The following is a 26,199-nucleotide window of genomic DNA, read 5'->3' on the forward strand; positions in this document are numbered from 1 at the left end:
GATATATAAGTGTGTGTGTGTGTGGTGTGTGTGTACACATAGGTATATAGGTGTATATACAGTATAGCTGTACAGGATAGATAGATAGATAGATAGATAGATAGATAGATAGATAGATAGATAGACAGATATGTGTGTGTGTACACATAGGTATATAGGTGTATATACAGTATAGCTGTACAGTATATATATAGATATAGATATATAGTGCATACCTGGCAGTCTCCGGTTCTGCACATGTCCCGGGTGTTACACGGTTCGGCACCGCACGGATCTGCCGGAACCTCCCCGGACAGGACCCCGGAGAGGAGGAGGAGGAGGAGCCCTGGGAGAGGACCGGGGAGCCGGGGGTAAGGCATGAGGAGGAGGAGGAGGGTTATACCCGGGGGGGTGCTAGTATCTCCGGGGGATGATCCGTGTCCCCTGGTAATGCTCAGTATACCCTTGCAGTGTATCCGAGTGATGCTCGGTATATACGGGCTGTATCTCAGGGTAATGCGCGGTATACCCTGGCAGTGTATCCAGGTGATGCTCGGTATATACGGGCTGTATCTCAGGGTAATGCGCGGTATATCCGGGCGGTGTCTCCGGTGTCTCCGGGCAGTGTCTCGGGTTTGAAGCTCGGTGTCTTCGGTGATGCTCGGTATATACGGATTGTATGTCCGGGTAATGCGCGGTATATGCGGGCGGTGTCTCCGGTGTGTGCAGTAGATGAGCTCTGAGCTGAGTCCGGAGCCGGCTCCAGTTACCTTGACAACCAGGAGACTGACAGGAGGATGGAGGGGGGGTAGAAAAAAGCAAAGGAGGGACTGAGAGGAGGATGGAAGGAGTGATGGAAGGGGAGAAAGAGGAGGGGAGAGAGAGCAAGGGGGGAGGGAGAGATGAGAGGAGGGGGAGAGAGGAGGAAGAGGGGAGGGATGGGGGAGACAGAGAGGAGGGTGGGAAGAAGTCGAAGGGGTATAGGGGGTTAAGGGGAGAGAAAGGAGGGGTGAGGAGGGAAGAGATGAGGAGGGGGAGAGAAGGGGGGAGAGAAGGGGAGAGAGGTGAGGAGAGGGGGTTAGGGGAGAGAGAGGAGGGAGGGGAGAGAAAGGAGAGTGGGAGAGAGGAGGGAGGGGAGAGAAAGGAGGGGAGACAGAAAGGAGAGTGAGAGAGAGGAAGGGTGAGGAGGGAAGAGATGAGGAGGGGGAGAGAAGGGGAGAGAGGTGGGGAGAGGGGGTTAGGGGAGAGAGAGGAGGGAGGGGAGAGAAAGGAGAGTGGGAGAGAGGAGGGAGGGGAGAGAAAGGAGGGGAGACATAAAGGAGAGTGAGAGAGAGGAAGGGTGAGGAGGGAAGAGATGAGGAGGGGGAGAGGAGGAGGGGAGAGAAGGGGGAGAGGTGGGGAGAGGGGGTTAGGGGAGAGAGAGGAGGGAGGGGAGAGAAAGGAGGGGGAGAGAAAGGAGGGGAGACAGAAAGGAGAGTGAGAGAGAGGAAGGATGGGGAAGAGAGGAGGGGATGGAAGAGGGCAAGAGAGAGGAGGGGAAAGGGGAGGGTGAGAGAGAAGGAGGGGGAGAGAGAGGATGGGGGAGGGGAGGAGGGAGTGGGTTTTGGGGGAGGAGAGTGGTGGGTGGAGGGGAGAGAGTGAGGGGGAAGAGTGGAATGGATGGAGAGAGTTAGAGAAAAAGAGATGGGGATTGAGTGATAAGGATGTGTTTGTGTGTGTGTGTGGGGGGGGGAGGGAGAAAATGTGTTAAGAGGGAGAGAAGAGAGGAAAAGGAGGAATAAATGGGGTTAAGGAGAGAGCAGAACGTCACTTCGCTGGATTTTACATTAAAATATCCAGCTTTTAACTATAGAATTTCTCTCTTGCACATCCCTGACCAGCAAAGCTTGCAATCTAGTATTATATGGGCACAGGGTGATGAAATGACTTGCCCCAAGGTCACAAGGAGCTGACACAGCTTTGGATCGGGCTCAGCAACGTCACCCTTGAGACCTTCGTTTTTGTAACCAATATCCAAATAAGCAGCCAAATATTTGCTTTTAGCACGGCTAGTTTCCTTTACGGAAGACAATAAGATTGTTACATTATTTAAAAAGGTCGTTTTGGGTCAGCTCTGTGGGACTGCACCTTTAAGAGAACTGGAGTATCGGCATTAAAGAAAAGTCCCACTGCTTTTTTTAACTGGGTAGAAGCATCCAGGGCCAAGCATTCTTTCACCTATGAAATGACCTTGGGAAAATGAGTGTACTATATATAAACCCACTGCAGCATCAGCACCAGCAGCAATGTCATTTCATCTCTCCGGAAGAACAGGAACTGTAACGGATTCTGTCCCTGATCCAAATTGATCCAGAAGCAATTAAGTGCTCGTCCTGAGTCGGGAGGGGGGCGTGGGCTGCACAAACAAAGGGAGGTGATGTCTAGAGATTCAAAGGAGAGAGGGGGGGACAGGAGCGACAGAAAGGACAGAGAGGGGGGACATAAGGGGGGGGGATGGGAGCGAGAAAGGAAGGGAGAGGGAGATGTGAGCGAGAAAGGGGAATATGAGAGAGGACAGAGGGAGATGGGTATGAGAGAGAGAGAGAGAGAGAGGCAGGGGCGGATTTCCCATAGGATTGAGAAGGCTATTGCCTAGAGCTGCAATTTTTGATGGGGAATCAATTTTTGGGGGAAACAATTTGTTTGTGTGTGTCTCACCTTTTCCATTGCAGGCCTCCTCCTGTAGTGTTGCGTCATCATGGTGACACAACGTCACATTAACAATGCGGCGCCGTGACATCATGATGTCGTTCGCTGAGGACGAGGGCCGCTCCCCCCCACCCCCCAGCCTACAGGTGTCAAAAAGCTTAATCTGCCAACGGGAAGAGGGGGATATGAATGAGAAAGGAGGGAGAGGGGGATGTAAACAAGAAGGGAGGGAGGGGGAAATAAGAGAGGACGGAGGGTGAGGGGGGATGTGAGAGAAAAGAGACGGGGTGTGAGGGGAAGGAAGATGTGAGGAAGGAGGGAGAGAAGGATGTGAGGAAGAAAAGAGGGAGAGGGGATGGGACCGAGATAAATTCACAAACACGCTTCCTTCGCACCTGCACTCGCTCCTCTGAACGCCTTCGGAAGAAATTTCACACTCAGGCTTATTTTCTGCACTATACATTTCTCTTCTCCTGTTTTAACTCTAAGGCTAAACAGCACAATTTTTCCAAAATCATCAACACTCACAAATTCAATCCACTGCTGTCTTCTCTCTGTATTTGACTCCCTCCTTCCACCTTCTTCGCCCACCTCCCATCACTTCTCCTCAAGCCTTTGCCGACCACTTTAAAAGCAAGGTGGATGCTATCCACAAGGAGATTCCTTCTGTCCCGTCCCCCTCCTCTTTGCTCCCACCTAAACCTCCTTTTTCCACTTTTTTGACTACTTTTCTCCTGTTACAGAGATGGAAGTTTCTAAACTGATGTTCTCTTCTCCCTCTCTACAACACGACCCCTCTCAATACTCTCAGAAAAACCCTAGACACTACGTGCCTAAGGGCTGTTATATACAGGATGCGGCCGTGCGTTCCTATGCGAACGCGCGACCACGTGCTGCATGATATTCCTGTATATAGTGCCGGGAGCTGCAGTTGAGTGTATATATGTGTGTATGTGTGTGTGTATTTTGTGTGAGTGAAATTAAGTCTTAAGTAAGATTTTTTTAAATAAAAAAAAAGTTTAATTTTTTTTTATTTGTGCAATTATTTACCCCTCCCCCACACACACATCAATACAAACACACATCCACGCATACACGCATACATCCACACACACACACATACACACTAATACATACATTTGAGCGCAGGCAGCGGCGCGAAAAGATGAATTTCTTCATCTGCGCCGCTGTCTGTCGGCTCCCCTCTCCCTGCCGTGCGCGCATGCGGCCCTCGTATAGAAAGGCTGACTTACGTCAGCCAACTAAAAATCCACGCGCGCGCACGGCGTAGCACGCACCCGGCACTATAGAACGTGCCTTACTAAGTGCAAAAAAAGGAGTGTTATATAGCGGCGCTTAAATCTAGTCTGTTATATAAATCTCCAATATGGAAATATCAAGTGATATAAGAAAAATCGTGCACGTGTGTATTTTCAAATTAAATATAGTGAATAAAGTGAATATGAATGGAAAATCAAATACAGATAAATGAGTATATTGCAGCTTCAACCCTGGGTGTGGATTGCTTCCTCAATCCAGAGTAGTTCAGGTGTCCAGGTGATTCGGGGAACGCAGGTACATATAAAAAGAAAAACACAAGCAAATAGTGCAATATGTTTTTCAAAGTGACGATCCCTTGCAAAAAATCCAAAGAAATTTGTACTCACAAATTTCTTAGTATAAACTTGTGCTTAAAGGTTTCTTGGCCCTGTAGCATCGAGCTTGTCAGCACATACAGAGACAGCACATACAGGAACCTTAGTGGAGTAGAACAAGAAAACGGAACATAGCGCAGACTGATAAAAACTTTATCTGAGAAGGATGAATGGCAAAATACACGCACATGGTGCCAGATAAAATCAAGCATATAGATCATAGAATCGACGCCGACAGCTCGCAGCTTCCGTGCTCTGTATGGCGTGCGTCGTCCGTCCTCGCGTCTCTGGGTGGAATCCCCGGATGAACTGGAGGCGGATTGATAAGCAGGCAGGTAACGCTGTGTATGTCCTCCTACTACCTCGTCACTGGTCACACTCAACGCGTTTCACCTTGTCAAAGGTTTCATCAGGAGTGTCTTGGAGTGATAGTATTCGCTATAAGTACCCTGCCTGAGCATTTCATTGGATGATGATAAACCAATGGAATGGAAGATACCCAAATGAGCAACCTGGTCTAAAATGCAAAAGAGATCAAAACGATTATGATACTGGTATTGAGAGAAGTTGGAACAAAAATAAAAATAGAAATAAACTAGATTCTAGACTTAATAGGAGTTATCATTCTGATCTCAATAAATGGTATCATTCTGATTATTCAGATAAAGGTGAAAAGAGAGAAATATGCACAGATACTTCTTACAGAGGTCCTTATGCAGACAATTATCCTAGGAAGCATGTGGGTTTCATATCATCTATTATAACAAAGAAACATACCGAAAATTATCAGAAAAAAATCTGGAGGAAAGGTAAAAGAAAAAATGTAAAACATTGAACCATTAGTAAATAAGATCAGAACAGAAAAAGAAGAAAAGGAAGAAAATAGATATAATCCCAGTACTTCTTGCACCATCCCTAAGGGAAATGAAAATGCAAAAAGGGAATGATTCTCCTTTTTTAGGACAAAGGGGTTTTTCAGGTTCATGGGAGAAACAGAAACAGGTTTCAACCCCTGATGGAAAAAAGATTCCCCTCAAGGACACTTAAGAAAAGGACGAATGTCAGAGGGAAACGAGGGAGACGAAAGAAACAAAATCAGTAAGATTCACAGACTGTAATATAAAAATATTTTAACTCTCAATGGGAAGATTCTCACTACAAGTCAAAGTAAGGTATTAGCAAAGGGCCTTCATTTTGCCCCGACTATGGGACCCAATACATTTAACCTTTATGTAGATTCACATAAAAATTACAGACTCTTACTCTAAAAATACTTTTTCTAAACAGAGATATAGAGACCAGGAATATTTCCAATCCAGCTGCAGAGAGAGAAACGAACACTCCAAGAACTATCTGATCCAGATTATGTTCACTCTACATTCAAACCCAAATCCAACATTTTCCCTACATTTGCTGAGGGTAATCATATAGATGTATTTTTTCAACTTATCACTAAGGATTTAGAAACTTTAACTAATAAAATAAATAATAAATCCTTTAATCTATCTAAAATGGAAAAAGAAGCATTAGATGAGTTAGCATCAGATGAGAACATAGTAATTAAGCAGATCGACAAAGGGGGGGGTGGTCATCATGGACGGGAGTTATTATATGAAAGAGGTGGAATGGGTCCTTGGAGATTCCACGACATACAAAAAAATTAGGATTAAACCCCATAGATACCTTCAAAAAATAATTAAATAAATTACTGGAGGAGGGTAAGAGAAAAGGAATATTGAATGATAATGAATATAAAATCTTAACTATAGACAATCCTACATTTCCAATATTTTATTTCCTACCCAAGGTTCATACAATAGATCAAACCCCCTGGGGAGGCCAATTATATCAGGCATCGGGTCCATGACTTCCAATTTATCGGAGTTCATCGATAGCTTCTTACAAGATTAGGTAAAGGGACAAAAGTCCCATTTTAAAGATACAGATGATGTTTTACTCCTTTTAGATAATATAGAATGGAAAGACAGTTATTATCTAGTTACTACAGATGTAACTGCTTTATATACATCTATTAAACATATTGATGGATGTAGGGCAGTGTCAACATTTTTGGAAAAGAATGGAAAAATGCATAAAACACAAATTGATTTTCTAATTAAATGTATTGAGTTTAATTTAAAAAGGAACTTTTTCTGGTTCAATGGAGATTTTTTTTCTGCAGCTGTGTGGGGCGGTCATGGGGACCAGGTTTGTGCCAAGCTACGCCAACCTCTTCATGAGTGTTTGGGAAGATGACCATATATAGTCATGGGCGGGCTTTGTTGCAAACCTGGTCACCTAGCGTAGATACATAGATGACATTATCTTCATCTGGAAGGGATCCCGAAAAGGTCTAGACGAGTTTCTTGAGTATTTGGATTCTAATTCAGTGAATCTTACATTTACCTCTAATGTTAGTAATTCAACTGTCAATTTCTTGGATTTAACCATATATATAGAAGATGGTAGAATTAAAACTCGGAATTACTTCATACAGGTAGATTGCAATAACCTCGTTGTACAATCCAGTTGTCATCATAGAAACTGGATAAAATATTCCATTCGGCCAGTACAGAAGATTGAAATGTAACTGTACTGAGAATGAGGTGTTTCTAGAACAATCAAATATTCTAACCAACAATTTTGAAGACAGAGAATATAAAATTGAGAATATAGACAAGGCCTTGAATAAAACTATATGCTTAACTAGAAATCAGATTCTGACTCCAATATATAAACAGGCCAAAATGAATTTGGTGATACCGTTTATTACTCAATATAATAAAGAAGCGGGGAACATTAAACACATCCTGAATAAACATTGGCATGTGTTGAAAAATGACTCTGTCCTCGGTAGCCATATTCCAGATACAGCTCAGGTTCTCTTCAGGAAGGTTCCCAATATTAAAGGCAAAATAGCTCCCAGTGCTCTGAAAATAAAGAAGGAAACTATTATATCAGGATGGTTAAATGTTCCGAAAGGTTTTTTCAATTGCAAAAATTGTACAGCATGTAGGTTTAGTTCTATCTCGGGACAATTTTAGATCTAACACCACAGGACATAACTATAAAATCAATAGACACAACTGCAAATCTAGATTCATAGTATATCTTCTCGATTGTCCCTGTGGACTACAATACGTGGTAAAGACCCATACGCACTAGAATCCTCAAACATATAGGGAATATTAAAAGAAAGTTAGTCACACATAGTGTTTCTTAACATTTCTTTATGTTCCATAATACTGATCCCTTTGGACTAAGATATAAAGGGATTGAACGAGTCATGCCCCATTGGAGAGGCGGGGATCGAAATATTGATCTAATTAAGAGTAGGTACTCTGTCCCCCGCCGGCCTCAATGTGGATTTTGACCTCAATGATTTTATCCAGTATTTATTGAGGATAGTTGTGTTCTGTTTCTGTAATTGTCTTCTACTGCATTTAACTAATTACTTTTTTCTGTTCTCATTCTTTCTCTTCCATAGATTTGTTACACCAGTGATTTAATCTCTAGTTTTATTCATCTTTTATTTAGGTTTTAGTGTAGTATTTTACTTGTTTTATTGTGTTTATATAGATTTTTGGGGATTTTTTGCATGTGTTGCATCAAATTTTTAATTTATGTTACTCTCACAATGCTAATATTATCATATAGCATTTTTCTACTATTCTAAGATGGCTACTGTGTTGCCTTTTGGATGTTTACAGTGTATTCAGCTCCGTAAGATTAGTAACATCATTAGACCAGGTTGCTCATTTGGGTATCTTCCATTCCATTGGTTTGTCATCATCCAATGAAATGCTCAGACAGGGTACTTATAGCGAATACTATTACTCCAAGACACTCCTGATGAAACCTTTGACAAGGTGAAACGCGAGTGTGACCAGTGACGAGGTAGTAGGAGGACATACGCAGCGTTACCTGCCTGTTGACCAATCCGCCTCCAGCTCCATCCGGGGACCTCCTTCCTAATTTAAGCTCACCCCCTCCCACATTTAAATGGTTATGGGCTCACTCCATAGCATCTTCCACTCAGGGGAACTTGCCTGCTTGCAGTTTGGCTGTGACATCTCTAATACAGAGTGCTTTTCCTGGTAATGTACAGGTTAATAAAAGCTTCAGTCAGACTCAGAACTTTGCAACTAATATTGACAGATTTACTATAAATCATTCTTCCTGTTATTACACAGGTTATTAAGAATTTATATTAGCGTTAGGGACCCCTGATATGTGGTCTGCCTTGGCGTTGGCTCAGGGGCTTACAACAATTTTGGCCAAAAATGTCAAACTAAAAGACCATTTTACTTATTAGATATTTATACATCAATATTTAGGCACTGTACCGTGTATGAGTCTCACTGGATGTGCTAAAAACTGAGCTTTGTCTGTGTTTTATGTTCTGTCTCTGGTTTTAAAAATATATATTGCCATGCTCAGTAGCACTCCTCTGTGACACTCATATGCTTATATATATGTTGTGGTCATTTTGGGGGTTCAATAGGAGCTTGTTAGGTGTCCAGTATGTTTTACAATTCTTGTCCAGCTAGTCATGGCTGATTGGAGGGTGGCAACCTCCTTCCTAATTTAAGCTCACCCCCTCCCACATTTAAATGGTTATGGGCTCACTCCATAGCATCTTCCACTCAGGGGAACTTGCCTGCTTGCAGTTTGGCTGTGACATCTCTAATACAGAGTGCTTTTCCTGGTAATGTACAGGTTAATAAAAGCTTCAGTCAGACTCAGAACTTTGCAACTAATATTGACAGATTTACTATAAATCATTCTTCCTGTTATTACACAGGTTATTAAGAATTTATATTAGCGTTAGGGACCCCTGATATGTGGTCTGCCTTGGCGTTGCCGGCGTCGATTCTATGATCTATATGCTTGATTTTATCTGGCACGATGTGCGTGCATTTTACCATTCATCCTTCTCAGATAAAGTTTTTATCAGTCTGCGCTATGTTCCGTTTTCTTGTTCTACTCCACTAAGGTTCCTGTATGTGCTGTCTCTGTATGTGCTGACAAGCTCGATGCTACAGGGCCAAGAAACCTTTATGCACACGTTTATACTAAGAAATTTGTGAGTACAAATTTCTTTAGATTTTTTGCAAGGGATCGTCACTTTAAAAAACATATTGCACTATTTGCTTGTGTTTTTCTTTTTATATGTACCTGCGTTCCCCCAATCACCTGGACACCTGAACTACACCTGGACTACATGCCTTACTAACTACCGGCCGGTATCTCTCCTGCCTTTTGCCTCCAAACTGCTAGAACGTCTTGTGTTCTCTCGTATGGCTCAGTGGATGTTTGAACTGGGGCGCTCCCTGGGATGTGTGGCGAGAAAATACTATAACGCTCTCGTATGATCAACTTTCTTCATTTCCAAGCCCTCCGGGACCCTTTACAATCTGGGTTTCGTACAGCTCACTCTACAGCGACTGTGCTCACTAAAGTAACCAATGATCTACACTAAGCCAAATCCCATGGTCATTCTCCCTACTAATCCTGCTCGATCTCTCTGCTGCCTTTGATACTGTCGATCACCCTCTTCTTCTTCATATTCTCAATTCCCTTGGTATCTGTAACCAAGCTCTATCCTGGTTCTCATCACCTCTCCCATCGCACGTCTTTGGTCTCTGTTGCTAACATGTCTTCGTCTCCTGGTGATCTGTCTGTTGGTGTAGCTCAGGGATCTGTTCTGGGACCTTGCCTTTTCTCTCTCTACACACTATCACTTGGTGACTTCATTAACTCTTTTGGCCTTAGATATCATTTCTATGCAGATGATACACAGATATATCTATCAACCCCTATCCTCACTCCTGCAATTCAATCCCAAGTTTCTGATTGCCTACTGGCTATATTCTCGTGGATGGTGCTCCACCGCCTTAAACTTAATATGGCTAAAACTGAGCTCCTCATATTTCCCCCTAAGGCCGTGCGTATAGTGCCCGTGACGGTGACGCGATGCGTGACGTCATCCGTCGCCGTTAGCAAAAGTTGTATTTTGCTTTGCGGCGGCGTCTCGGGCGACCAGGGCATTGATTGGTTCAGGGGCTGTCACATGAGCCGACAGCCCCTGAAAACTCAAATATTCCCGGCTTCCAAAAATCACGTTGCCCCGTCGCTTTGTCGCCCTTAGGCCTCGGCCATGCTCCCTGCTGGCGTGCTGAGGCGCGCTGAGGCACAGGGAAAGCGGGTGCTTTCCCCGGCCTTGCGGTTGCTTACCGCATGCGCTGTCAGCGTGCCGTCAGGGGGCGGGCCGGGGGCGGGCGCGTCACTGGCCGGGGGCAGGCCAGTGACGTCACGGAGCTGGTTCGCCCTCATTGGGCGAACCGCTCACGTGACCAGCCTGTCGCACCAGCAAGCGGGGGAATTTTAAATTCCCCTAAGACCTGCGCTCCCGCACGCTTGCGGAAGCGCAGGTGAGACCCTACTAAAGCCGCTCTAATTGCGGCTGTAGGGGCTCAGTGCTGAGCGGGAGCGGACGTCAGCGCGCTTCCGCCAGCAAGCAAGGAACATGGCCGAGGCCTTACTATAAGCGCACGCGGCGGCCACAATGCATTTGTTTTCGGGCGACGTCGCGTCGCCGGCACTATAACCACGGCTTAATCCTGGCCCGATATCCTATTTTTCCACAACCGTAAATGGTTCTACTATCTACTCGGTCAGCAAAGCATGTTGCTAAGGAGTAACACATGACTCTTCCCTTTCCTTCTCCATTCACATTAACAGCATGGCCAAAACTTGTCCCTTCTTCCTCCGTAATATTTCTAAGATCCGCACTTTCCTCTGTCTTGCTACTGCTAAGATCTAATGTTTGCCCTTATCCTTTCCATCTGGATTATTGTAACATACTACTAACAGGGCCTCCCTTCCTCTCGGATCACTTACAAAGTTCTCCTTACCTTTAAGGCTTTCCACTCACCTGATCCCTCCTGCTTGTCTCCTGCATTTTATCTAAAACTGTCTCCTTTCCCCCCCCCCCCCCTTTCACCTCTACTGATCTCTCTTGCCTTAAACCCCGCCGACAGAGATCCAGGACAAGTGTACCGGGCCCAGTGGTTGCAGGGGACCCCGCTGGCCAGGCCCAACTTCTGCATCCTGCTGCCGGGCGGCCGGACCTCTGGTTGCCACCGCCAAGCCCCGGCTCTCCTCAGCTGGTGCCTGGTTCCTCGCCGGGCCTCTCTCTCCAACCGGTGTGCGCCGGAAGCTGAGTCTGACTTCCAGGTGCACTCAGCTTCCGGTGCGCACCGGTTGGAAAGAGAAAGGCCCAGCATAGGGCGAGGAGGCACCAGCTGAGGAGAACCGAGGCCCGGCAGCAGCAACCAGAGACCTGACCCAGCTGCCAGGCCTCTGGCTTCCGCCGCCGGGCCCCTGCTCTTGGCTCTCCTCAGCTGCTGCCTCCTCTTCCCACTCCGGGCCTTTCTTTCTCCAACCGGGGTGCACCTAGAAGTTAGGCTCAGCTTCCGTCGCGCGCCGGCGGGAGAGAGGGGCCCAGCATGGGACAAGACGGGAAGCTCTTTAAATTAAATACCGGGGGACCGCGCGAGGCCTCTGCAACCTCAACTTACCGGGATTCACCAAAACTACTTATTTAAGTAAATGTAATTATAATAAAAATTGTGTCCTCAGACCCTTTTATACAGTTTTAATTATCACTGCTTCGCTTGAATTACACTGGATGACACATGTTGTTTGCGTAATATATTTCTCACACTGTTTTGCATAAAAATGTGCACAACAGTGTGAGAATTATTTTAAGCAAACAGCATGCGACGTCCAGTGTAATTCAAGTGAAGTAGTGATAATTAGTGCATAAGAATAATGATAAAATAGTGAATAAATAATTAAGCACTGTTTGCTGCTCAAAACCTCCCAAGACATCTTCCAAAGTGTATTTTCTTCCACATCAGGGGACGCGCAACCCGGTAACCAGGGATAAAAAGAAGTAAAGAAAAATATGGTATAATATGTCTTATACAAAAGAGGGATGTGTGGTCTGGGGGTAACTGGTCTTACTCACATCTTTCCCAAATCTAAAGGCATCTACAAAACAGTGGCAAATCAATCCAGTGTAGTCTGATGGATAAAGTATCTTTGTATAGTGGTAAAGTGAACACAGGCGCAAACAAATAAAAAGTGGACACTAATAATAAGTGACTAATCAAAAACTTAAATAAGTGAAAAATGTGATAACATTTAAGTAAATACAGTTCCACCCCCTGCTCTGGAACCCACTGGGAAGGGGTAGTCTTCACTCTTCCCCCACAGTAACAGCAAAACACACAAAATCCACGGGGAGCATGGGGAGGAAACAAAAATACATTTAAGTGCAGCAAAAATGACAATGTGAAAAAAGCCTTCAATTGACTTGGCTCTAATGAATTGACTACTTACAAGATGTAAGAGTCAAAAAGGCAGGGTTGACTCAAACGGTCAGAGGTAAGTGGATGATGCAGTTGTCATCAAGGTGGATCAGGTCCCCAGGATCACGTACCCCAATGTAGAGAGAAAAACTGGCATAGCGCAGATCACTCAAGATAAAAATAGCTTTATAACAATAAAATATTATACTCACATTCTAACAATAAAAAACGGGCATTTCACACTGCATTAGTGTAGGAAGATTTTAGCCAGCTGGCTCACCGTCCCACAACATTCCCCCACTCCTCCGCCTCAGCCTCCGGTCAGCTGTTTAGACTGCTCCGACTGGCGTGTGACGTCACTTCCGGTTTCGCCGCTCGGTGAGGGCTGGATCCTCCTGCAACTCCTCTGCTGTATGCTCCGCTCTGGATAAGACTCCCACTCTACGCGTTTCGAAAGCGACTGCTTTCTTCCTCAGGAGTGTGGAGTCTCATGACACATTGCATGCTTTTATATCTTGGTGATCTAATTAATCAACAGGTGTATGCTATTCCTTAAAGTAAAAAGAGAAAAGAACATTTAGAGTTTGCATTCATTACGGGCTATAATAAGGAATCTAAAAATATTCAGAAGATCCTGAATAAACACTGGGATATCCTGAAAAATGACTCTATACTGGAGAGTGTGGTTCCAGAAAGACCCAATGTTTTGTTTAGAAGAGCTGACAATTTGAAGACTAAGCTGGCGCCCAGTGCACTAAGAGAGAAAAACCCAAGTAAGAATAATTGGTTGATCCAAAACAAGTGGTTCTATGGGTGCAAAACTTGCAGGGCCTGCCAGTTCAAATCTACAAATAACGCAAACTTCTGCTCCAATGTCACTAATGAATGCTTTACTATAAAAACAAGTCTTACCTGCAGATCAGACCACGTCGTATATTTATTAGAGTGCCCATGTAAATTACAATACGTGGGCAAGACTGCAAGACCCATTAGAACTAGGATCCTAGAACACCTCAGCAGCATTAAACGACAAATAAAGACCCATAGTGTTTCTGATCATTTCTCCACAGTACATCAAGGAGATGCAACAGGTTTGACTTATACAGTAATAGAACAAGTGAAACAACACTGGAGAGGGGGAGACAGAGAGAATGAACTTCTGAGGAGAGAATGCTTTTGAATCCATCGTTTAGGAAGTCTCACCCCAAGGGGATTAAATATGGAGCTAGACATTTTGCCATTTTTTAAATAAATGTATTTGTCTCTAATGTGGTTTTTGTCTCCCCCTTCTTTAGGAGTTTTTGTCATCCAATTCCCTCGTTATCTATCCAATAGCCTTTATACTCTGTGCATTTCATGTTTTTTGTATGGTAGTAAATGTTTTTTGTATGGTAATAAATGTCTTTGCATGTTAAAAAGTGTTATATTAGCTCCATGATTATATAATTCACCATCATCCAACTGTAGGTGTTTAAGAAGATTTTTTAGGATTTTATAATTAATTTGTTAAAGTTTATTTGCAAGGTTGTTACAATTTTATAACTAATTTGTATAAACTGTCTGTAATTATGGTGAGTCTGCCATTCCAGATCGTATATCCCCTGTGATATTTTCAGTGAGTTAATATGTTTTGAAATTATAGGCTGTCCAAATAGACTCCAAATGTATCACTATTTATATTTATATTCCCACAAATATTCAATCCCTATCCTGTACACCAAGCATCCCCCTAACTATGCATTTACCATCATGTATACTGAGATTTTAACCCCATGTGTGCATATGAGCAATTGTATTTGTACTATCCACCCCAGTAGCACTTTAAGGAATAGCATACACCTGTTGATTAATTAGATCACCAAGATATAAAAGCATGCAATGTGTCATGAGACTCCACACTCCTGAGGAAGAAAGCAGTCGCTTTCGAAACGCGTAGAGTGGGAGTCTTATTCAGAGAGGAGCATACAGCAGAGGAGTTGCAGGAGGATTCAGCCCTCACCGAGCGGCGAAACCAGAAGTGACGTCACACGCCAGTCGGAGCAGTCTAAACAGCTGACCGGAGGCTGAGGCGGAGGAGTGGGGGAACGTTGTGGGACGGTGAGCCAGCTGGCTAAAATCTTCCTACACTAATGCAGTGTGTGATATGCCCGTTTTTTATTGTTAGAATGTGAGTATAATATTTTATTGTTATAAAGCTATTTTTATCTTGAGTGATCTGCGCTATGCCAGTTTTTCTCTCTACATTGGGGTACGTGATCCTGGGGACCTGATCCACCTTGATGACAACTGCATCATCCACTTACCTCTGACCGTTTGAGTCAACCCTGCCTTTTTGACTCTTACATCTTGTAAGTAGTCAATTCATTAGAGCCAAGTCAATTGAAGGCTTTTTTCACATTGTCATTTTTGCTGCACTTAAATTTATTTTTGTTTCCTCCCCATGCTCCCCGTGGATTTTGTGGATAAAGTACCTTGCCAAGAAGAAAGGGGGCAATAGTGCAGACGGTATATAATCTTCTTTATCACATTGAAATAGCTTTTGTATAAGACATACTTTACCATATTTTTGCTTTATTTCTTTTTATCCTTGGTTACCGAGTTGCTCCCCCCTGACGTGGAAGAAAATACTGTCCATATAGACCTATGGTCAAGATTCATTGACGATGTGTTCCTGTTGTGGTGAGGGACACCTGAACTACTCCAAGAGTTCATTGATACCCTCAATATTAACAACCACAACCTTAAACTTACATCCGAATACAGTCATAATGATGTTACTTTCTTGGAACTAAAAATGAAAAGAGGCACTAATGGGGAGTTAGTCACAACTACACATAGGAAACAGACGGCCGCCAACAGTATACTTCGGGCGAATAGCCCCCTCCACCCCCAAAGCTTTGATTTGGGGTATTCCTGTTGGACAGTTCCTCAGGATCAGGAGGAACTGCTCAACGAACACTAAATTTGAAATACAAGCACGGCAAATGAGGACAGGATTCAAGTAAAAGGGGTATAGCAATAAAATAATTAACAGGGCTTATAAAAAGGCAAAATATACCCCAAGACTTGATCTATTGAGAGATAAACCTTTGTTAACGAAAACAAACATAGTAAGGTTTATCGAAACATTCAATAAACAATGGGATTGGGCCAAGGACATCCTTAAAAACACTAGCACATCCTTCAGGCAGATGAAGACCTTAAAGACGCTATATGCTTCCACCCTGAAATGACTAGCAGAAGACCCATAAACATCAGAGACATACTTGTTCATAGCCACTTTGAGCAAGTTGGCTTCCTCCCAAACCACAAGGTTCCTGTAGATGTTCACAATGCAAAGCCTGCCCATTCATGAAGTTACTAAAACCTTTCAAAACCCATACTTACATATACTTACGATATCCGTAAATTCATAAGCAGCAGGTGTTATGTACCTAGCCAAATGCACATGCCGCAAAGATATGTGGACAAAACGAGAAGCCAACCAAGGCGGCACATTTTAGAACATATAGGTACCATAAGGAACAAAATCAAGACACTGCTAGCGAGACATGTGAACGAGCGTCATCAGGGAGACAGTGGGGTTCTGAAATTTACAGATCAGATGTCACCCAGCACAAAGACACAGCATTGTACACCACAGTGGATATCTCCTTCTTTGCATATTATATTCTAGTAATAGGAGACCACGGAGAGCTTGCTTGGTTGTGACTTATTATTGCTGAAGAAAAGAGGCTTGTCCCATTCTGTAGCTCTGCTATTTGTCATAGTGAGTTCTCAAGAAGGTGGAATACATGGATGAAGAGGGGATCATAAAAAGCACACAGACACAGCGTTGAACAGTGTGCCCAAGGGATTCTGGCGACCTGCTGGAGCTGCTCCATACCATCAGAGGGTTATCCTGGCAAACCCGGAAGTGAAGAGGCAAGCGCGTGACTCGGCGGCTTCAATCCAACACGAGGTCCTAGGTCCTAGGAGAATGGAGGAAGCAGAGGAGACATCTACTGGTGGTGTACAACGTTGTGTCTGTGTGCTGGGTCACAGCACTAAACTTGTGAGTGGGAACTTTTCCCTTTTGATTTTTAAACTGTGTTAAAGCTGCAGACAAAGCAATACCCTACATGTGTGTTTTTAAAAAAAATTAGTTCTATACTATGAGAAAATACTTATAGCATTTTTTATAATGTTTCACCATTTACAAAGTCACATCCCCTTCCTCTTCTGAAACAGGCTCTGGCACACCCCTTTTTGAGCCCTGCCCTCTCTCTACCAGTGCACCAATTGTATCTAATGACTGCCTGGTCACATGATCTTCCCCACAGAACTTTAATATGCACTTGCATTCCACTGACTGCAGAATACTCCTCTGCAGTCATTTAGTGAACCCTTGAGCCGAATCTTCGCCGATCGATCGGCAACGTAGCTAATTACTTATTACTGTGTGGATTGTATTGATGCACATATTAAAGGGAATAAAAATGTTTTAAAAAAAACAGCAGCTTGGACTGCTGCTTTAAAGGAGAAATCCGAGCAATATCCTACACGTGTTTTAGAGCAAAAACATCTGTTCTATAATATTAGATAATACTTACAATTTTTTTAAATTCAACTCAATGCCATTTTGAATTAGTTTTTTTTTTTTTCCAAATTTTTTTTTTATTAGGCAGATATATTATTACAGGATGTTGACGATACAGAGGTGCAGAGTATAGGCCTAATACATCTTTTTCTCATTTTTAACTGAGGGGAAAAGAAGAAAGGCTCAACGTCCCCCTTGGCCTTATTTGGTCCCTCGGGGTGGCGTGAGTGTAGAAAAAGAAAAAGGGGTGGGAAGGGGAGGAGGGGGGGCGGGGGGGGAAGGGGTACGACCGAGATGGGTCGCGCTCCCCTACTCCTTGTCGGCTCATGGTTGTGTCGTGGCATTTTATGTGCTTCTGAGTTGTTATGGGTGAGTTCGGCCCAATAGAGCCATATGGGTTTCCCATGGGTCCCAGGTTTTATTGTATGTGGAAGTAGACCTTTTCAGAAAGGCTGACAGCCTTTCCATGTCCTTTACTGTTTGTACTCTTTGTATTATTATTTGTTTTGAGGGAGGAGACACCTTCTTCCAGGCCGCAGCCACCGCACACCTAGCCGCCGTTAGGATGAAGGAGACTAATTTTCTCGTTGGCCGGTCCAGGTAATCTAAGGGCCTGGCCAACAGGTAGGTCAGCGGGTCAATGGGTATTGTGAGGTCTGTGACCTCTTCTATTAGTTTTTGTGTTGTTTCCCAGAATTTCTGAATTTCCGGACATGACCACCATATGTGGGCCATGTCCCCCTTTTGACCGCAGCCTCTCCAACATAGGTCGGATGCCAGTGGGTAGATTTGATTTATTCTAACTGGAGTAAGATACCAGCGGAACAGTATTTTATATATATTTTCTTTGATTGTGGTACATATGGAAGTTCCTGGAGCATTTTCCCAAATACTTTCCCAGTCCTCTCGGTCTATAACTATATCCAATTCTGCAGCCCAATGCTGCATGTAATCATGTAGAGGAGGGTCTGTGGCCCTTTCCAGCTCTAAGCAAATTTGTGTTATTAGACCTCGTTGGTGGCCTGCTTCTCTACATAGCCGCTCGAATCCGGTGAGAGGGGGAAATTCCAATGTTGGGGACAATGTTTGGATAAAGTGCCGAATTTGTAGGTATTTAAAGACATTCAACCCTACCATTTCATATTTAGCTTGCAGGTTTTGGTAGCTCAGGAACTTCCCAAAGCTCAGGAGGTCGGCTATCGTCCTGATGTTTTTGGTTTTGAATTGGTCGAATTGCCTGGGCTCACATCCAGGAGGAAATTTTGGATTTTTGTGAATTTGTATTAGTTGAGATTGGGGTGTGGTGAGCTTGAATTTGAGTTTGCATTTCGCCCAGGTCTCCCAGGTGTGTCTCATAGGGCCTAATTTGAATTTGCTATTCTGCATGTCCTCTCTACTCAGTGACCAAAGGCAGGCCGGCAGTGAAGGCGTCCTGGCATATTGTGTCTCTATGTCTAGCCAGCCGTATTGGTGTGGGCTCGCGTTCCAGACTACCACCTGTCGCAATTGGGCAGCTAGGTAGTACTTTGTGATGTCCGGAACACCCATTCCTCCTCTCCTCCTTGGAGCCAGGAGGACCGTTCTCGGGACTCTGGGTTTTTTACCCTGCCAAATAAATTGGAAGATTATTTTTTGGATGTTTTTCAATTCTGAGCCAGGGATGTGGACCGGGAGGGTCTGGAAATAATATAACTATCTGGGGAGAATATTCATTTTAACTGAGATCATCCTCCCGATCCATGATATTTGGTATCCTCCCCATTTTTCTAAGTCTTGTTTTATTTTTTTGAACAGTGCCGGATAGTTATGTTGGTACAGTGTTTGGTAGGTCCTCGATATCTTGACTCCCAAATATTTGATACAGGAGGAGCTCCAACGGTAGTTAAAATTTAGTTTGAGGAGTTGCACCTCTGGCTCTGGCAGGCTTAGATTCAGGGCTTCTGACTTATCAGTATTTATTTTATATCCAGAGATTTTTCCAAAATCTCGGAGTTCTTTTTGTAGGTTGGGGAGGGAGATTTGAGGATTGGTAAGGGTTAGAATGACATCGTCTGCGAATAGGGATATTTTATGCTGCCTGTCTCCAATTTCTATTCCCTGGATGTCTCTATTGAGTCTTATAGCCGAGGCCAGTGGCTCTATTGAAAGTGCAAAAAGGAGAGGAGATAGGGGGCATCCCTGTCGAGTTCCGTTGGTTATCTCGAATCTCTGGTTATTGCCCCCTGGTAATTTTACTGAGGCTGACGGGTTTTGATATAGTCTACGGACCCCCTCTAGATATGCGTCTTTGAAGCCGAATTTGCGCATAGTTTGGTCCAAGAATTGCCAGTTTATTCTATCGAACGCCTTCTCTGCGTCTAGGCTTAATAATAGTGCTTTGGTCCCTGTGAGGTGGACATGATCGATAATATCGATTATCTTCCGAGTGTTGTCTGAGGCTTGTCTGCCTGCGACAAATCCTACTTGGTCTATGTTGATTAGTCTCGGTAAGATGGGGTTCAATCGATTTGCCAATATTTTACTATATAATTTGAGATCACAGTTAAGTAGGGAGATTGGGCGATAGCTTCCACATTGCATCGGGTCTCTGCCTTCTTTATGTATTATAGCTAGGTTGGCGAGAGACATTGATTGGGGGATTTGGTTCCCTTCCATAAAGTGGTTAAAGGTGTTTAGGAGATGCGTGGAAAGAATGGGCAAGAACCTTTTGTAATAGACGTTGGTGAACCCGTCAGGGCCAGGAGACTTTGTAACCTTCAGCATTTTGACCGCTTCTTCCAGTTCCTCTTTTGTAATTTTGGAATTGAGGACTGTGTTTTCCTCCTCTGTTAGTGTGGGGAGGTGACATTTGTCTAGATATTGTTTAATGAGTTCTGGAGCTAGTGGCTCCGGTCTCCTATTTTTGGATCTTAAGTTATAGAGAGCGGTATAATAGTTTGTGAATTCTGTTGCGATTTTGTTATCGCTATATTGAATCCCACCAGACCCACTCCTGATCGCCGTTATTTGTGATCTTTTTTGTACCCCTCTTAATTTGCTTGCCAAAAGCCTGTCGGCCTTGTTACCCTTGTCATAGTATTGTTGATTGGTCCATTTGAGGGCCTTTTCAACATCCTCCAGCTGGGTTTGCTTAAGTTTTGTTCTGGCTGTTAATAAAGTTTTGTATAGTTTTTTCGAGGGGTTGGTTTTGTGGGCCTGTTCTATTGTTTTAATATTGTCCGTTAGTTCCTTGATTAGGGTTTGGCGGGCTTTTTTCCTGTGGGATCCGATGGAAATGAATTTCCCTCTGATAGCTGCCTTATGGGCTTCCCACAGGATTGCTGGAGAGGAGACTGTTCCTGTGTTGAGAAGGAAATAGTCCTTAAGTGAGGTTCTTATTTCCTTCTCTATTTCAGGATGGTTTAATAGGGAATCGTTCAGTCTCCAAGAGTAATTTATTGTTTTTTCAAAGGGTATTGAGAGCGTCAGGGTGATTGGGGCATGGTCGGACCACGTGATTGAGCCAATGTCTGATTCAATGGTTGCCGCCATCACGTTTTTGGTGACCAAGAAATAGTCAATCCGGGAGTAGGTCTGGTGGGGTGCTGAGTAAAAGGTGTAGTCTCGCTGGCCCTGATGTTGGGATCTCCAAGTATCCACAAGGGAGAACTCGCCTAGGATATCCCTGAACCTTTTCCCTGTGATTTGGGAGTGGGTTGTACGGGGGGGACCCTTTGTAGTTGATCTGTCCTCGGTGGGATTTAAGACCATGTTTAGGTCTCCTCCCACTATCATCGACGACAGATATCCTGGGTCAACGCCCTCGAGAACTGATTGTAAGAATTCCGTTTGGTTCTCGTTTGGTGCGTATACATTGATCAGAGCAATAGCCGAGCCCGCTAGAGAGCCATATACCACTAGGAATCTACCCTCTGGGTCCTCTGTCGTTTTGGTATGATTAAATGGGGTGCCCTGTCTGATCAGGACAGCTACACCCCTCTTTTTACTACTAAATGATGCAAAAAAGCATGTTGGGAACACTTTTTTGAATACATTTGGGGGGTCTTGTGATGTGAAGTGGGTCTCCTGCAGGAATATGATGTCTCCTCCTGATTTTTTTAAGTCCTGTAGGGCTAGTCTGCGCTTTCTATTATTTTGTAACCCCTTAACGTTCAGTGATCGAACCTTAATGGGGGCCGTAGTCTTCATTGTGGGTTGTTTGTTTTTTGCTGTGTGGGGTCTTGGGACCTCCTCCTTCCCACTGGGAGGGGTCTTGCATGTAGTTGTTGGGGGATTGTTGTAGTTAGCTTTTTGTTTTCCCTAGGGGCGGGGTGGGGGCTCTTTAGACTTCGTTTGGAGGGTGGGTGAGGCCTACCAAGGAGGGGGGAGGGGTGAGGGGGGGAAGGGGGGGGAGGGGGATAGATCTGCTGGGACAGAGCCAGCAGATGAAGAAGAGATAGAATTTGGGCCCTGTCGGGTCCCAACATGTTGCTGCCAGGTCTCGATGTGACCGGCATTTGGGCAGTGCGTGCCCTGCTGGGGTGGGTCCGGTGCAACAGTGGCTTGTGCGCAACAGGAAGGTCCGGACCTTTTGTTGTTGACGTGATGCGCCTTGCCCCTCTTAACCCTTTTTATTCTAATTCTACAGTTTATCCTATAAAACTTTGGACGGGGACAGGGTTGGCAGGGGAGGGAGGGGAGGGGGGGGGAAGTGGGGAAGTCCACGGGGGGACTAAAGACGTGTAGGGGAGATGAGTAAACCGTGTTCAGGAACCTTGTGACATTGGTTCACAATGTTGGGCTCTGAAATAAACAATCATGCTGAACCATTTCAATACCCTTGGGTATTTTAAACACTGTAACAACTATTAATGTATAACATTTTCATTTCCCCATCATGCAGTGACGAGCTATTTTGTTCCTGCGAGCTCATAAGACGGGGTCCCCGCCAGGGGTACCCGCTCAGTGTTGACCTTAGGCGTTAAGTAGGACTGGCTTTCTTGCCTCCCTCTTTAGTCCTTGTTGTCAGGCCTCGTTTTTACTTCTCGGGGCGCTTATACTACCTGGTAAGTCGCGTGCGGTGGGGTAGGGGGGGGAGGGGGGGGGAGGGGGGGGGAGGGGGGGGGGGTGGGCCCGAGGGGGAAAGGGGGGGCGGGAGGGAGGGGGGGTGTGGGGGTGGGAGGGGGGGGAGGGGGGGGAAGGGAGAGGGGGGGGTGGAAGGGGGGGGGCAGAATGGTGAGGGAGGGTGGGCAGTGGAGGGAGGAGGGGAAGAGCGGGGGAGAGGGAGGGAACGGTGGACGGTGGGGGGGAGGAGAGGGGGAAGGGACGGGGGAGGGGGGGGGAGGGGGGGGGAGGGGGGAGGGGAGGGGTGGGGGGGGGAGGAGGGGGTGTATCGTGGGGAGGGGGGGGGAGGGAGGGGGGAAGTGGGGAGGGGGGAGGGAGGATAGGTGGGGAGGGGGTGTCTACATCCTCTGTATTATATCCTCTCCGTCTTTACACATTGTGAGGCAAGCATAGCAGTATGTGCGCTTATTACATGTTTGATAGTTCTGCCAAGCGCAGCGAGTCTTAATATGTGATTCTGTATGTTTTGCCATAAGGGGTGGGCCTCGTCTCGGCTCCCAAACCCGCCCCGGCGTTCACCAGCTTCACACATTAAATAGGCTCCCTATCGAGTTTTAGCTTCTTGTTGGGTATGAGGGAGAAGGGGGGGGGGGAGAGGCGGGGGAGGGAGCAGGGACATGGGGGGTGCACGGGTACACAAGGGGGGGGAGTAGCTCCGTTAACATTTGTTTTGCCCGATATGTCTGTGCACTGGTGTAGTGGTAGGCATATCGACAGTGTGTTCACAGTGAGCTCTCAGCCCATTGGCCGTGGAGGCCTGTCAGGCGCCTATCTCTTTAAGAGCTCTGGTTTCGGGGCCCGCGGGTCGCCGTACTCACGATTGCCTGGAGGATCAGTTCACAGTCTCCGGCTTTCGGTCTTATACCTCCTTTGGTGCCAGCTCCGCAGCCCCCGCTCTTAGGTTTCCAAGGACCCTCCCCCCCCATGGGCAGGAGAGGGGACCAGGAGGCGGCCGGAAAAGGGACACAACACGGGGGGGGGGGGGACAGGCGCAATCCCCTTCAGCCTCCCCCCCCCCACACGCCCACCGAAACCCCCCACCCCGAAGGCTGGGTCCCGGTAGCTGATCCGGGGAGTCGGGGAAATCCCGGTCACCCCGGCGGCCATCTTTATCCGCCTCTGCGCTGCTACCAGCTCGGGAGCCGATGGATCTTTCCGTAGGTGGTTGCACGGCTTGCTTCCAGGATGCTTGGTTCCCCGGGGTCGTTGTAATCTCGTCCTGCGTCCACTCATTCCATCTGGCTTCGGGTCTCCGGGGCCTCCGTCGTCGACACTGCAGGATAGGGTCAGATTAGGGTTGAACTTGTAACTGGGATCATGTGAACCAAGGTAAGTCCTGAGTTTTTTATCTTTGTTGCAGCCGTTGGCCCGCCAGGCGCTGCGATGCTCTCACTGTTGGTTCGTCGACGTCCCTGCTCTGGGTCTCGGATGTATCCGAGTCCCACGCCGAGGGGGGGTCGAGGCCCACAGCTTTGGCCAGGCGGGTCATCTCTGTGGGGTGCCTGATCGTAAGAAATTTCCCATTTCGGTTCACGATCAATTTAAAGGGAAAGCCCCACTTGTATTTAATCCCCTGGTCCCGCATTAGTCTGGTTAGTGGTTGGAGATCTCGCCGCTTGTCTACTGTTATTTTTGACAAGTCATTATAGACCTGGAGATGGTCGTCCCGGAATGTTATAGGCTCTTTTGCTCTGCTAGCCTGCATGATCTTTTCCTTGATCGTGTACCTGTGGAGACGCGCTATGACGTCTCTTGTCCTGTTTGGGTCATCTGAACGCGGTCTCAAGGTGCGGTGGGCCCGGTCCATCTCCAGGTCTTTTATTTCCAGATCAGCGCAGAGAGATGTGAACAGGTCAGTGAGATATGCCTGCAGCTGGCCGGGGAGGACAGACTCAGGGATGCCTCTTAGCCTGATATTCTGCCTCCTATCACGGTTTTCGTGATCCTCCAGCGTGTCCTTTAGGTTGCTTATCTCCCGCCCCAGCCTGAATATCTCATTCTCTGCGGCCGATTGTGCCTGGTGCGTTTCTCCCATTTTTTCTTCCAGTGCGGTCGTGCGTTCGGTTAGTCCCGTGATATCTTGGCGCAGTTCCGTTACCGCTGCCCGCAGATCACTCTGGATGGACACGCGTAGGCTGTCTAACATGTTTTTCATCATGCTTTGGGTGAGGGTAGCTTCAGGGTTAGGCGAGTCCTCCCTCGGTCGCGGTCTTGGGCCTGTGGCCTTGTGCCTCGTGCGTTTGAGGCTCCGGCGCCATCTTGTAATTTGCCGGTCCCCTCAGCATTTTTCTGTGAGGGGGAAAAGAACTTCGTAACCCCGTGTGCGGGTTGCGTTTTTTGTTTTGAACTCATCTCTGCTTGTTCCGGCAGCTATTACTGGGATTTTGGGGGTCTGGGGGTTGGGGGGAAAGGCGCTTTTAGTAAGCTTTGGTTATCAGGGTCCACGGAGCTCCTGTCTTACACAGCCATTCCTGTTGGCGTCCTGGACACGCCCCCCTGAATTAGTTTTAATATAGCCAGCATCCTCGGATTCCTAGAGTAGGTTTTAAAACACTTCCCCAGGAGTGGCTGGGGCAGCGGTTGTTGCATACTTGCAACACTTTCCTGTTTGATAATTTGTTGCAAATGTTCCCAGCAGTTTCAGCTGCAAACTGTAACAATAGATAACGCTACCTCAGTAATATAACAATACATTGTAGCTGCTGAGTTACACGGACTCAATGATTGATTTGAAACTGAAAGGCAGTGAACCCTGTGGAGTAGGATTTTGGTGATCAATCACGGGAGAACGAATCGATTGGCAGCTTAGGTAATTAAGGTCAATAAAGGTAATCAAAGGCTGCATATATTAAAACAAAAAACGATTTCCTTTGGTTTAAAGTGCCATTTGGATTGCCTTTTTAAAGTTATGGTCAAACTGCAGCCTCATCCTGCTGTTCTTTACTCAGCTTAGGAGTAGTGAAAGAGTTAATAGGGAGGTAACCCATTAATGGACCAATCTATAAATATTCAGACCATCGAGACAGCCGGCTAATTGCCTTGAGAAAGCTACCAGCGAAACGTACGTCGGCAATCAGCGACGTCTCCACTGACGTTACCGTGCAGAGCGAGTTGTAACATTGTGACATGGTACAGCACCTGTCCCTCTCGTTAGATGCGTGGCTATTTCTATCCTGCATTTTAAGACTCTTTCCTCTGTGTTAAGTGGATTGCATCACAGGTCACGATGACACCCCCTTCCCGTGCCTGCATCAGTTCCCGAAATTCAGCCTTCCAGCTGCTGCACTCACCCCAAGGGGGATTCAGCTTCTCTGCGGACGTGGGATGGTCTGACTATGATCTGTGTGTGTGTGTGGTATAGCCATTAAGAGACTTACCTTATGCTTGGTTGTTACTATAGCACACATGCAACTTACTATATACATGTCCTTTCATTATACTGTGGGGGGCTATACCATCTGACAGCTGTGAGGTATTACCTAGGAAACAGAGTGTTTGTAATTCGCAACTCGATCCTCTGCTACTGAATAGTGCCTATAATACACTAGAAAGAAACGGTGTACAGTGCCTATAATACACTTAGAAAGATTCAGTGTACAGTGCCTATTAGCGTTATCCTCCGGTTGGTTACATTTAAATGCCATCTGGGACTTCAGTCCGTTATCTGCAATATTGTGGACCCATCCAAATCCACAGCTTTTAATTAATTTTTTAAAAACATTTTCACTATACTATTTGATATTTGAGGAGGGGTCAGAGTGCTTTGTCGGATTCTGTTTCTTTTAGAGTGCATGCGAGAGTGAGTACACACCAAATG

At 45.7% G+C, this 26,199-nt stretch overlaps 1 protein-coding gene across 1 annotated transcript in view; it reads right to left on the reverse strand.

Moving 5' to 3' along the window:
* Positions 1–23,615, reverse strand: part of DNER (delta/notch like EGF repeat containing) — a 92,690-nt gene extending 69,075 nt beyond the window's left edge. Inside the window, exons 1-3 of the mRNA XM_075569411.1 lie at positions 23,424–23,615; positions 2,677–2,830; positions 216–325 (exon numbers count right to left, since the gene is read on the reverse strand). Coding sequence (XP_075425526.1) covers positions 216–325; positions 2,677–2,830; positions 23,424–23,615 — 456 coding nt within the window. The remainder of the gene's footprint in view (positions 1–215; positions 326–2,676; positions 2,831–23,423) is intronic.
* Between the last annotated feature and the right edge of the window lie 2,584 nt (positions 23,616–26,199).

This window comes from Ascaphus truei, chromosome 14 (genome assembly GCF_040206685.1).
Source record: "Ascaphus truei isolate aAscTru1 chromosome 14, aAscTru1.hap1, whole genome shotgun sequence".
NCBI classification, from domain to species: domain Eukaryota; kingdom Metazoa; phylum Chordata; class Amphibia; order Anura; family Ascaphidae; genus Ascaphus; species Ascaphus truei.